This window comes from Oxyura jamaicensis, chromosome Z, assembly GCF_011077185.1.
Source record: "Oxyura jamaicensis isolate SHBP4307 breed ruddy duck chromosome Z, BPBGC_Ojam_1.0, whole genome shotgun sequence".
NCBI lineage: Eukaryota > Metazoa > Chordata > Aves > Anseriformes > Anatidae > Oxyura > Oxyura jamaicensis.
Window position 1 is genome coordinate 19020127 of NC_048926.1, and position 12690 is coordinate 19032816.

The 12690-nt window shown below is 40.0% G+C and overlaps 1 protein-coding gene across 4 annotated transcripts in view; it reads right to left on the reverse strand.

Annotated features, from left to right (window-relative positions):
- ANKRD55 (ankyrin repeat domain 55) overlaps positions 1-12690 on the reverse strand; it is a 50906-nt gene that overhangs the window by 25306 nt on the left and 12910 nt on the right. For 3 of the 4 annotated variants that reach the window (XM_035310210.1, XM_035310209.1, XM_035310212.1), the window contains 3 exons: positions 12326-12435; positions 8982-9042; positions 5228-5356 (listed from right to left, as the gene is read on the reverse strand). In XM_035310210.1, the coding sequence (XP_035166101.1) occupies positions 5228-5356; positions 8982-9042; positions 12326-12435 (300 nt within the window). The remainder of the gene's footprint in view (positions 1-5227; positions 5357-8981; positions 9043-12325; positions 12436-12690) is intronic. The other variant, XM_035310211.1, reaches the window with a different exon arrangement.

Below are 12690 nucleotides of genomic sequence, written 5' to 3' on the forward strand. Positions count from 1 at the left end.
AGCTCCTGAGGAACGGGAGCATGTTCACTCTGCCTCTGCTGCTGTCATGCGGCTGTGATGGCAGTGGAGCACCAGTGCAAGAATTTGGAACAGCCTGTGGTTTCTCTGCACTCAGGGGACAGAGTCAAATGGGCCCTGTGCTGAGGGAAGGAACAACCCGTAATACCATCGTCAGCTTTCCTCCTGCCAGTGACGCTTTGCCAAGAGTTGCCTGGAAGCAGCCCAGGCACTTCACAGGGTGTGTTTCTGATGGCAAACCAACACAAATTAACAACAACTCTACTGACGCCGTTGTAGTTACATTGGTGAGACACAGCCAGCTCACAGAGAAGCTCATTTGTCTTCTCCTAAGCCTAGTGCTTCAGCTTCAGACACCCACTGAGACAGCGTCTCTTGCCAACTCAGAGCATCCCAGCTTGGCTTGAATTTGTGGTACTTTTGGAAAGAAAACGTGTTGTTGTCTTACAGAATACTTTGTCCTGTGGTCCTTAGAGCACCGTCTCTGCTACTATAGAGAGACAAAGTGTTCCTAATATATTTGTCCTCTCAGCAACCTTGGTGGCTGTTGGAAAGAGCTACCAAGTGACAAGGACAGTCACAGAGCCCTACCTGTGCGGCTATCATATGTCACTGCCTCTCTCATCCTCTCTTTTCTCAAACACAAACCGAATGACGTACTAGCCAAGTCTCTCTGAGAATTTATTTTCACTTGGACTCTTCCATAATAACTGAGTATGATTTACTGTGTACTGTGCCTCTGACTTAAGTTGGCAGTTTTCCCCTTCTAGTACATTGTTGTGAGGACTGATTTGTCTGGGTGAGCTGTTTGTTTATGTGCTTTGAAAAAGTTCCCCCCCCCCGGGGGGGGTTGGTGGTTTTTTTTTTTCCTGCAGTAGCATAAGGATTTATTCCTTACTGCTATCAGAGAAATAGAAATCTTTGTCTCCCAGTGCCTTTTCATAAGGCATAGGAGATTAGGACATTTATAAATACTGAAAAGGTGTGGTGTGTGCATATTACTCATGTTTCTGGCATCCACTTGCAGAGTTACATACAGACTGCATGCTAAGAAGAGGTCTGGCAATTATCCTGTACTTACCTACAGGTTTTGCCCGAAAAAATTCCTGCTAGCCTCAATTGGAGTTGGGCAATTGATTTCCTTAGAAATTTGATTGGCACAAATAATTACATTGTCAACAGCATGTTTGTACTTGAAGAATTTACTGTTTAACAATAAATTATTTCAGGTAAAGGCAGTTTTTTTCTGATAATCTGGTTGTACTGATGAGTTTGTATATCAATATTGTGCACTTCTGTACCACATAAAAGTCACAGGGGCCTTCGATTTACAATCTGTCATAAATGGAAGTGGAAAAATAGGTCACAGCTACAATAGAAATCTAAGTAGCACTAGGGAATGTCCCTGGGATCTGAAGTCAGCTGGCCATACTGTAAATCTTTTTAAGTCCTCCAAATTAAAAGCCCCTGATGGTACTGGAGCATGTTTGTTTTTTGCTCAAAACCAACCTCTTTGCAATCCCTTTTCTTCCTCATTTTGCAGCTTGACAGCTCACTCCATAGAGCCCTGCTGCTATGCAATGGCCCATCCTCCATAAGCAACAGCTTTACTTTTGCTGGAATTACAATATTTGCACAAGAAAAGGATTTCTTAAGGTAATGGTTAAAAAGAATCTAGTGAATCTGTTTTTTCATCCATTCCTTAGCAGTCAAAATTGTCTTTATATCTTAGTGACTTAAAGTGCTGCTCTCCCTTTATAGCTATCTCTAGAAAACTGCATGAAAGAAATTGAAACCACATCCAAATTTGCAACAAAAGAAACCTGCCTGAAACCACCCAGACTGTGAAAGGTGCCCAGTTCATGCATCTTTTCTGGCCTACTCCAGCAGCAAACACATCTGCCATGAAGAAACACCCACCACTTTTTAAGAGCTCTGAGAAGTTTCTCTCTGAATCCTTCCACTATAGGCAGCCCACAGGAGAAAAACAGGGGTGCTGGGCAGAGAGGATGAGTGCAGAGAGATGCCTGGGGACAGACCTGGCCCCAGCCACCACAGCCTGCCCTGGGACCCTTCTCCTGCCCCTGGACTGGGTGGCCAGCTGTGCATTTTGCGACCCCCTGCAGCAACAGAGCAGCTCGTTCCTAGATGTCCTGAACAGCAAGCATGCTCTCATCTTCCAGACATTACAGAGAGGCTGCCACGCCTTCCTGGACAAACACAAATGAGTAATTGTCTGTGCTGTTCTTTTACGGTGTGTGTGAGTTATACAGGTATTTCCTTCTGCTCTCAGGAAAGGAGGGAATTAAATAATTCATTAGTTTCTAAGAAACAAATATTCCAAGTTTGTATTTTTTAAAAAAATATTAGCACTGCAAATCAAAACATATATAAAATATCAGAAGTGCAGCTCCACATGGCGGAATATTATATTCAATAGCTTCTTTTTATCCTACAAGTTCACTTTTTTTTTTTTTTTTTTCTTTACAAGAAACAATCACTAGAAATGTTGGTTTGATTGTTTGTTTATTCTTAAAATGAAAGCTGGTATTTTTACATAATGATATTACTTTGGGAGCCAGAATATTAAGAAAGAGACAAAGAAACTTCTGGTAAAAACCATGCCAAGTGGCAAGACAATGCAGGAAGACTATAAATCTTCCTAGACGGTTTCTAGGGTACTAGTAATACCATTATGATGTAGTGCTATATAGCATGTTAGTGTATAATAGTACATCGTATACTGTATTTTACAAGGATTTTAATGACATCATTATCTAGGACTTTTAAAAAGGCTTTAAACTTAATTCCAGTATCAGGTAACAGATTTTCTTTATAACAGTACACTTCCTTCTGATTACAGCAGTTATTGCTGATTGGAATGAAAGGAGAGAAACACCTCCTGAGACACTCCTACTATAGCCCTATCTGTACTGACTCTTGAAAATATTGCATGCGTGAAAGGTTTGACATGAGGCATTCCCACTTCAAACCAGAATGATTCATGTTTTTGACTCTGATGCTGACACATTTGCACTGAAGACAAGAACTCAAGCAGCAGGAAGCTCGAGCTTCTCAGTAAAGCAGATCTTGGTGTGGGCAAGGTATCTTTAGGGCTGGGACTCGACAGCCCCTGTCTGTCAGGTGGAAGACCAAGCACCAAACATGCATTCTTTGAAAGAGCCAGCATTGAGCAATTATTCTGTATGGAACACGTGTGAGAATTTGATTTTGGTGGTGGATGATGGTTTTTATGTGGTCCTGCTCTGAGTTTCAGTCCAGTGTGCACAAACTGCCTTTTTTTCTGCAGTCTCTGAAGCAAGTTTCTGTGTTATGCCTGGTCTTCCTCTTACTGAGTTTTTAAAAAATTAAATTAAACACAAGGCCCTATTCAGACAAAAACAATCCCTGCAGCTGTTACTGCTTGAGCTCTGCGAGTCTCTTGTGCTCTGAAGATATAAAAGCAATTCTTAAAGGAAAATTAGCCCCTTTCCAGCAGCTATGGAAGAGATTATTAAACATTGCTTGACACAGTCTTCTCAATGAGCACAGCCCTGCTTTCATCTTTTGAACTCCAGGGGAAAACATTCACTGAGCATATTAAAAATTGGAACGTGGGAATGATGATCACATGCAGCAGAGCTGTAACAGCAGACAAAGCCATGGCTGTCCACACTATCTATTTCTCCTGGGCCTAATAGAGCAAGAGAGAGCACAGGCTGAAAATATTTCTTCTTGGCCAAGCCTCAGTAAGGGAAATGCTAACAGATCTATTCCATGCTCTGGTATTTGAATTAGCCCTTCTTGACCTGTGTATGAGAACTATGTGGATGAAGGAAGCAGTATATAAGGCTTCATAGCAGGAATCTGTCAAGAAGAGAAAGGGTGTCATCCTGCTCATATTTTCTCCTATTTCTGGGAGCAGCTTAGAGGGAGAAAGAAGAGTGATTTATGATTTACCTCCACCTGAGGCAAAGTGGGTTTTCTCCTGTTGCAATTTCTCCCTTTCTTAAGAGTTGTTCTGCACATTTATGAGACAAAGTGGGAGAAGCAAGCCTAGAAAAAGCACACGACGGATCTTAGACTAGATACCTTTAGTTTCCGAAGGCAAAAGAGTAAAGGAAGTAACCCAAGTTCAGACTGATCAGGATTAAAGAATGAAACTGTTGTTGAAATAACACCAGTTGCAGAGGCCAAAATATAACTCAATTTCAGAAAAACAAAATTTGAGCCTATTGTACCTGAACCATCTGTGGGAGGCTGTGGTTGAAGGAAACAGATTATTCTTTCTAGATGTCCTTACTCATTTATAGCATGTGGCAGTTCAGAGCTTTTTTATTTCTTTGTTGACACATATTTTAAGATGGACTAAAAGGTGAGGATGCAAATATTTAGTCATTGTAGGAAAACGTTACTGGATTTTTGTGCAAGTTCTATTTTTGCTTATCTGTTGAGCAGGTGTTTTGAACACTGATACTGGAACTCGCTATGGCAAGTGAGCAAGTACAAACATGTTTATATGATTGCTATCCTTTCATCTGGGATGTTTTTGCAGTAAAGTTTATGCATAACTTTTTAAACTACGCTATTTCAGACCACTTGCTAATAAGTGTATTACCAATTGCATAATAGTGTTAAATGTCATATGCATTTATTTACCTGTGTGTTTTTCTTCTCCAATGATCTCCCACATAGTTTTTAGCAATTTGAGTTTTTTTTTTTTTTTTTTTTTTTGCATAGGACATAGGGAGATACAGCTCAACGGGAAATGTGTCTGTCTCCCCATCTTTCTTAATCTCCAGAGAAGCAGGGGCTCAACCCCTCTACCAATTGTTTCACAACTATTTTAAAGGGTATTTTAAATTGCATTTACATTATTCTATTCTCAAAGATCATTAAAAAGACTATTTAAACTGCAGATTTCTGCAAACCTGATTCAGTGAAAAAACCAAAGCATGTGTTCAGCATGAAGCACTCTTGTAGTCCCAGTGGGATAAATGATAACTTTGTTCAGGGCAACAGAGCTCGGTCTACATGAAGCATGCCTTGCTCTCTGGAGCAGGTGTTAGATCCTTTTCCCATGGCACTGACAAAATGCTGGGGGTGTTACTGGACATTCTTAGCATCCTTTTTCCTCATTTCATTTAGGACAGCACAATAGCCATCTCAGTTCAAGCAACCGCCTGATGAAACCGCAGCTGCGTCTCACCTGAACGGCCCAGTGCAGAGCAGTTTTGAAGTCTTTGTCCACCAGGGTCAGGTCTGCTCCCTTGTGCAGCAGGGTCTGCACGTGCTGGGGCCTGTTGTGGAAAGCAGCCCAGTGGAGTGAAGTCATTCCCTGAAAGCCACAAACCCAGAGAGCAAATAATGGTCATGCACGGTAGCTCCCTTTGCGTCTCTTTCAACTACAGATAAGCTAGACTGTTCTGAAACCATTTTGGCTGGACTGACTCTTTCCTCTCTGTCTTGATTTGGAAAGATTAGTTACAACTTCTGAATTAATTATAAGAGGGAACCTAGCAATCATTTTTGGAGTCACTACAGAAAATCGATACAAATATGAATGTTTCTTCCAAGCCCATCTAAAAAATGCATGGTCATCACAAAAAAAAATGATGGCTGGGGAACTTAGCAGTTCCTCAGTGCTAAGTTTGTGTCCAGTGAGGAAGGACTATTTTAGGCTGGTGCTCTGTCATGACACAGTGTTATGTTTATCTTAGACCTTATCTTTGATTATAAGCTTTGTTAAGTATTATAAGCTAGAATTTTAGCTGACACTAATTAGCAAGCTAAGGAACTGCCTCAGTGATGTCAACAAAAAGACATACAATATAAACATCCCTTATTAATTGTTTAGGAATAAAACAAAGCAAGTGTTAACTGATTTACCTTCATTTTCATTCCAGTTTACCTGTGTTTAGTCAGTCTCAGTAGATTAGAGAATTCATGGCCTGTAATTTCTTCTTGTCATCAACATTGTTATACACACCTATAGTTTACTCTAAACCCATAATATCAAAGACTTTCTGCATGAAGTTACAACAGCAGCATGTTTTTTAAAAATGCTAGTGTTGTTCAGAAGTGGTAACATTTTACTTTGGGCAGGTTCTATTTACTACCTGTTACCATTGAAGATGTATTTTAGGGTTCTTTTCTGGGTTCTCTGGCTTAAACACCAAATAAATATAGAGTGGAAAAAAAATTTAAACCTGGCATGGAACCCCATCAACCAATTGGCAACAACCCAGATAAAGCACAAGCTATAAAGCATTGAAGCAGACAACTTATCAGTGAACTAATGAACTGAAAGTTGTTAGCAAAATTTTCTATGTAAAAGTTTGAACCCCTTAGCTTTCATTTCTCTGAACTCATCAGGTATATTTTAAGGATTTTCAAGTCTTCACTTGGCTTAAATATGGGTGATGACAAAATACAACAGTTGAAGACGAACAGTTTTGGTCTTAGCTTGGTTTTACAAAGCTTAGTCATGAGGTGTTAGGTTTTGTAAAACCAAAAATGAGGATGAAATCCTGTACCCACTGAAATTAATGAGAGCTCCGCCACTGATACCAGCGGACCAAGATTTTGATACTTCGGACCAATTACTATTGACAGACCCCCAATGTGAGGCTCTTAAGTGAGGTTTGAGTGAAGTGTTTCCAGATTGGACATGGGTTCTCACACCTAGCCCTGGAGAGCAGGAAAAGTCACTGGAAGAGGGGAAGCTACAGTGTACTAGGCCAGCTTTTCATCATTCACTCTCAGTTTGCTGATATGGACAAAAGGGCAAAATCCTTTTAAAAAACAAGTTTTTTTCTGTTCTTGCCATAGCTGTAAAGTACGAGTGCAAAAACTGTGTGTAGGAATCAAAGGCCTTCCTACTCCACGGTCAGAGGGGTCAGTAGGAGATGTTTAGGGAGAGAATATAAGAAGTAAGGCTCAGTGTTATACATTCACACAACATTTGGCAATCTCACTAATGACTTCTTGTGCCATCCAGACCTCCACGTGGTAACCACTCATTTTGTGAAAAAGTGCTTCCTTTCATTTTTTTCATATTCATTCACTGCTGCCTGATAATTTCTGTGGGTGCCTGCATTATCTTAGACGCAAAAGACAGTGAACATCCATTCTCTTTTCATCTTCTCTGTGCTGCTTACGATGTCACAAACTTGTATTATATCATCCCTCTGACATAGCTGCCATCCTGAACATCCTATTGTAGTTAGTTTGTTCTGGTTATTCACCTACCCATGAAAGGAAGCTATTCTATAATAATCTTTGTAGTCCTTTTCTGTTCCTGTTGTATATCCTTTTTCAGATGACTCTTGCAGCCGGCATTAAAGGTGCAGGTATACCAAGAATTTAGACAGAGCACAGGGCTGCTTCCTGTTTTGTTCTCTTTTTCTTTTCTAATAATTAATGTTCCACGTGTTCTTCTGGAGTGCCCAAAAGAATACAGAGAGTTGAGCTGGTCAGAGCAGCACCTCACGTGTGGTCAGGCTGCCATGGGCGACGGCTGTCCAGCTGATACCCATCTGCTTTGTGCAAGGTGATAGAACCCTTGAGTGGCGTCTGCGGTTGTGAGAGGAAGGATGAGGGTGATATCAGAACTGTCAGAGCTGTAGGGCTCTGAAGGTCTAAAAAATGTAATTTTAAAAATAAGAAAGCCCAACAATTGCACATTTATTAAAAAATAAAGAGCAATAGGGGACATAAAAGGAGAAAACCAAATAATAAAAATAAAACAAAACAAAGGGTTATTGATGATTGGGCAGCAGTTTCACGAGCATAGATGGGTGCAGTCCAGCAAAAGGGACCTGAAATAGCATTCAGAGGCTGTGTTTGCCTCTGGGAAATATATTGTGATACTGCTTTTGCTCAGATTCTAGGCTTTTTCAGGGAATGTTTCTTCCCATTGTTGTCTCACAAGGCTTCATTATAAACCCACAGAAAGCCAGTTGTGGAAACTATGAAACCTCCAGATGTATTTTTTACCATTTGTATGTTCATGCATTGATCAGTGTGTTTTTCTCAAGTGTAGATGGGAAAACTTATGCCAGGAGAAGAGCTCTACTAGCAGAATTAACTTGGGAGGTTCCACTTTTCAGAAAACACGAATATTCAGGGTTTAGCAGTGACACTAGAACAAATATCATTCCCATGCCAAATGACCTAGACTAAAAGTTCCAACTTCCATTCAGTGATGCATTACAGCAAACCATTATGGCTTGAAATTGTCATTCATGGTTACATGCAACTCATTAGCAACATAATTCTATACCAAGACAAACCATATGTCTGGCTTAAGCTGTCGTAAGTGGGGTCTGCAAACCATCCAGTAGATAAGGGAGACTCATGGGAAGAGGGAAAAATAGCAGCCTGTGGTGGTTCTGGCACCATGGAGAAGAGAAACGCCCTTGAGCAATTGCTAGAGCGAAGACAAGCACAGGAAAAGATGTGCAGAGTCTCTCTCATGCCTTGGCTTCTATATCTGGAGAACACATTTGAGAAGTTGATGCTCTCCTGTGTACACAGTATGTGTACATGCAGGGCCCAGTTCTTTAAGGATCAGAGTAACCCAGCATGAATTTTTGTTCCTCCGTTCTTGTTCTGTGCAATACCAGGTTCCTGTTATTTTTCTTGTGAACAGTTAGTTGTTTAATGATGGGATGTTTGGAAAAGGTGAAGATTTAATCCGGGGTCCAACTTAAAAAGGATCAAAAACAATTGAAGATACCTCAGAGCTGGCAGTATATGGAGAAGTGTTATCAGTGTAAAGGTGCATCACACATCGTGGGAAAAATGCGATAGGGCTTCCCAGAGTTCAACAGCATTACAGAAATATCTGACTTGTGCATTGTCTCATCATAAAACTGATAGTTCAGTGGACTCTTTCTTAACAGCATGAACTGTATGATCCCAGAGCCTGGGACAGTGACTTACAGCACAAGCTCACTCACCTCATTGTCCTGATGATTAATTTCACTATGAGTTGACTGCTGCAGCAGCACGTTCAGGAGCCTGTGGAAGCAATGACATAATCAGTGTGCTGTGCTCCTGACTAAACCTGAAAATTTGACATTTTTTTGAGAAAAAAAGGCAAGCAATTTCAAGACAAATCAGTATTAGTAATGGGCACAGGTCAGAATCTTAGGTCTGCACTTTGTCATATTAGAAAAGCAAATAAGACTTTATAGCTTACTGTCAGAACTTTGTGAATCAAAAGCAGATCCACTAGGAAGAATTCTTATGTTGCTTGCCAGGGTAGAATCAGAATATGTAATGCTATACATGTGTGCAGTTTTTGGTAGCAATACCTCATCATTCTATTTCATAAAGGTTTAAACAAACAGAAATATTAATGACCTGTTTATAAACTGATTTTTCATGCTCTATACCTCTCAGAGTACTGTGATATTGTGCATGTGTTTGTGTGCGTACCTGCATATATACTATATGTTTATACACACCTAAACCAATAGCATATGGCAAGGCCCTACAGTTTTTCTGCGGGGATAGAGTCATTGTTATGGTATAAAACATAGCAGTGCTTCAGTTCACCTTCTTATGGAATATCAGACTACAAACACTTCCCTCTGGTGGAGGGAACAGTTACAATAAAAAAGTCACGTGCAATATTCAACTGCAATAACGTTTTTAACACTGCTCAGTTTTATTATTCCTTTCCTTATGGCATCCTTGAAGACATTCTGAAATCGCTATAGGTTATGTTTCATAGTAGGATGCTAAATGTTTGGATAATGTAGAGGACCATGGAAATGGAAAGGACCACCCTGCCAGAGCTTGTAACAAAGCCAAATAGCATAGGTGCTAATGTGGATATACAGTTGTTCTGATTCTAGGAAAAGGAAAGATATAACCTTAATGGATCTTTAGATACGATCATAATGCAAAACTGTGCTTAATCTGAAGGTGTAAATTTGCAATAAGTCTTCAAAACATGGACTTTAAAATACACTCTCTTTTGCAAGGAGATTAAAAGACAATGAAGTGTCAAGCTGGAAACTCTGATAAATGTACAGATAGTGCACAGATAAATGCATGCAGTCATGCATTGATTCCCAGGAGACTGAGTGAAAAATTTTTGCTGCTTTTCGTCAGGACAATTTTCAACAACTTCCAGCACCTTTTCCAGATTGAACTGTGTTCATCAGATCAAGTTGAGAGTGTTCCATGTGAAATCTTTTTTTCTTTTCTTATTATTAAAAAAACACCACAACCATAATTCCAAACAAAACAAACAAACAAACAAATACATTTACAAATGCTTAGGGCAGGTTCTGCAGGTGAAAACCTTATCTGTCTGGTAATGCCATCTTCAGGTGCAAGAAGTTCAAATTTATTTATTTATTTATTTTTAACTAGAATATCCCTTAATGGTGAAGACTGGGCAGATCCCAGTCCTTTGTCAGGACTTCATATCCATTTATATATGTATGCAGTCACTTGTAAGAAATGGGTGTCAGACCTCTTTTTCTGAATCACACAACCAATGGCATAGTGAAGTCATATTACAAAAACACTGAAAATTATGACTTAGGATTGTTGTGATTAATTTAAAAACAAAGTGATAGGGCAGAGACTTTTTGTCATTAACTCAAAACAGAATCTCCGAAATTCACTATCTGATGACAAGTCTGAGTAAAAATGTACATGTGGGCAGAGAGAATGTGAGATAACAATAATATGCTGTTAAAACCCCTTTATCACACTGTTATATAATATGTTACGTGGTTCTGTAGTTTAATCCCAGATATCATCAGTGAAACCAGTGTAGGGAAGGACATATCATTCTTTGAGTGTAAAACCTCTTTCAACAAACTTTGGCTCACTTATTTGCTCAGACCAACAGCAATGCTACCACTCAAATTTGTAGATATTCAGCCATCCCAACTGAAATTTCCCTGATTTCTATTCTTAAAGACAGAATGGATTCCCTTTCCACCTTGTCTCTTAGGTTCTGTGGTACCTCCATTGAAGCATATTAATCAATTATCAAAATAATACATGAACTGGCTGATCAGTCTCTGGCTTTCTGTGTGGTCCATCTGCTGGAAACAGGGGACTGCCAGCTTTTAAACTCAGCTGAAAAAGCATTTCATAGCTCACTGCTACATATACTTTTTTAATAATGACATGAGACTCAGGAGTGGCAATGAGCATGATGGAAAAGCCCCTGCACATTGCTTCAGGCATGTCTTCTGGGCATGGGGCAACCCCAGCCAGGAGGAGACAGAGGACAAAGAATTGAGCAGCCGATGAATTCCTGTTTAGAGCAAAGGTCTGCCTGTGTCCATGGAGAATAAGAAAAATGTTCAGGGAATCCTGCCTGCTACTGTTAAAGTAGATTACTGTTCCCTTTCAAGTAGCAGCATGAGCAGTGTTGTACAAACATTGTCTTCTTTCTGTGGAGGCTTTGTTTAGTGATAATGTTTTCATACTGCTGCAGAAGCCTTAAACTATTTTCTCCAAGTGATGCATGAAAAGCAATGATGAAGGTGGAAAATGAAGTAAGCTGTTAAAAAAGGCCAGAGAGCAAGATCAGCAAAAATGCACAGAGCTCTGGGCTGGCCTGCTATGGTGACAATGACAAATCCATAACCTCGGTGATAAAGTCACATGAATATTTTACATCTACTGATTGTTTTACCTGTCTCTAATATCTTCCTGTTCTTCCAGACATGATTTACTTCCTATTTTTTTTAAGTGAATTTATTAGTAAGTACAAATCAAGACTTAATATATGTTAAACCTTCCTATTATCACAGGCTAGAATGAGACAAAGAGGATGTTTGTTGGAACTTCCTATCAAGAGGCATGCTTTAGTTCTTACCAGTAGGAGTAGTTAAAAATGAGACTTTCCACCAAACCTCAGCTTCCCCTTCTCAGCAGGGGCTCTCAGAGAGATTGTCATGTGGAAAACTTCTCTCATTCTGGCCCGTGCTACTTGGAGGAGAAATCCAGAAATAAAGAACTAGTTGTAACATTTCTTGTGGAGTGGTGCCAAAACAATTAAGGGAAAATAGAGTTTCAATCTTTATTATATATATGTATTTCAATTTTATTATTTTTTCTCTATTTTTTCTCCCACTGTCGTTATTTTATATCAGTTTCCTCAACTTGCTTGACTAGGTACCTCTGTTATAAAAGCATTAGGTAATGCTGTTCCTCCTCTCTGCCCCTGTGACAGCCTGGGACAGGCTCCCCATTGGGCTGGGTAGCTGGTTTTGGAGACTACCTGTTGAGATTCAGCTAGAAAATGCTGGTGGAGCCTGGAACATACCTCACATCAGGCTCTGCAGTAGCAGCGTGTAGTGGCAACCTCCCATTTTTATCAGGTATGTTCTGCTTAGCACCGTTTCTGAGCAGGCTCACACAGCCTTCCAGCCATCCCTGAAAAAGAAATTTCAGCATGCCAAAGAAGAAAGTAAAATGCATCAGGCTAGATATTTGCTTGGTGGTTCTGACATTCATATGTGACCCTAGCTGTTTCTGCCACCTGAGGAAATATACTTTGTTTCTCCTATATAGGCCTCTCTGCACTCAGAATGGTTTCTTTTTGTAGTCTGTCTCAGAGTAGCTCACCCATTGATTTTTATGGAAAACCCTTCCCTTCCCTTCCCTTCCCTTCCCTTCCCTTCCCTTCCC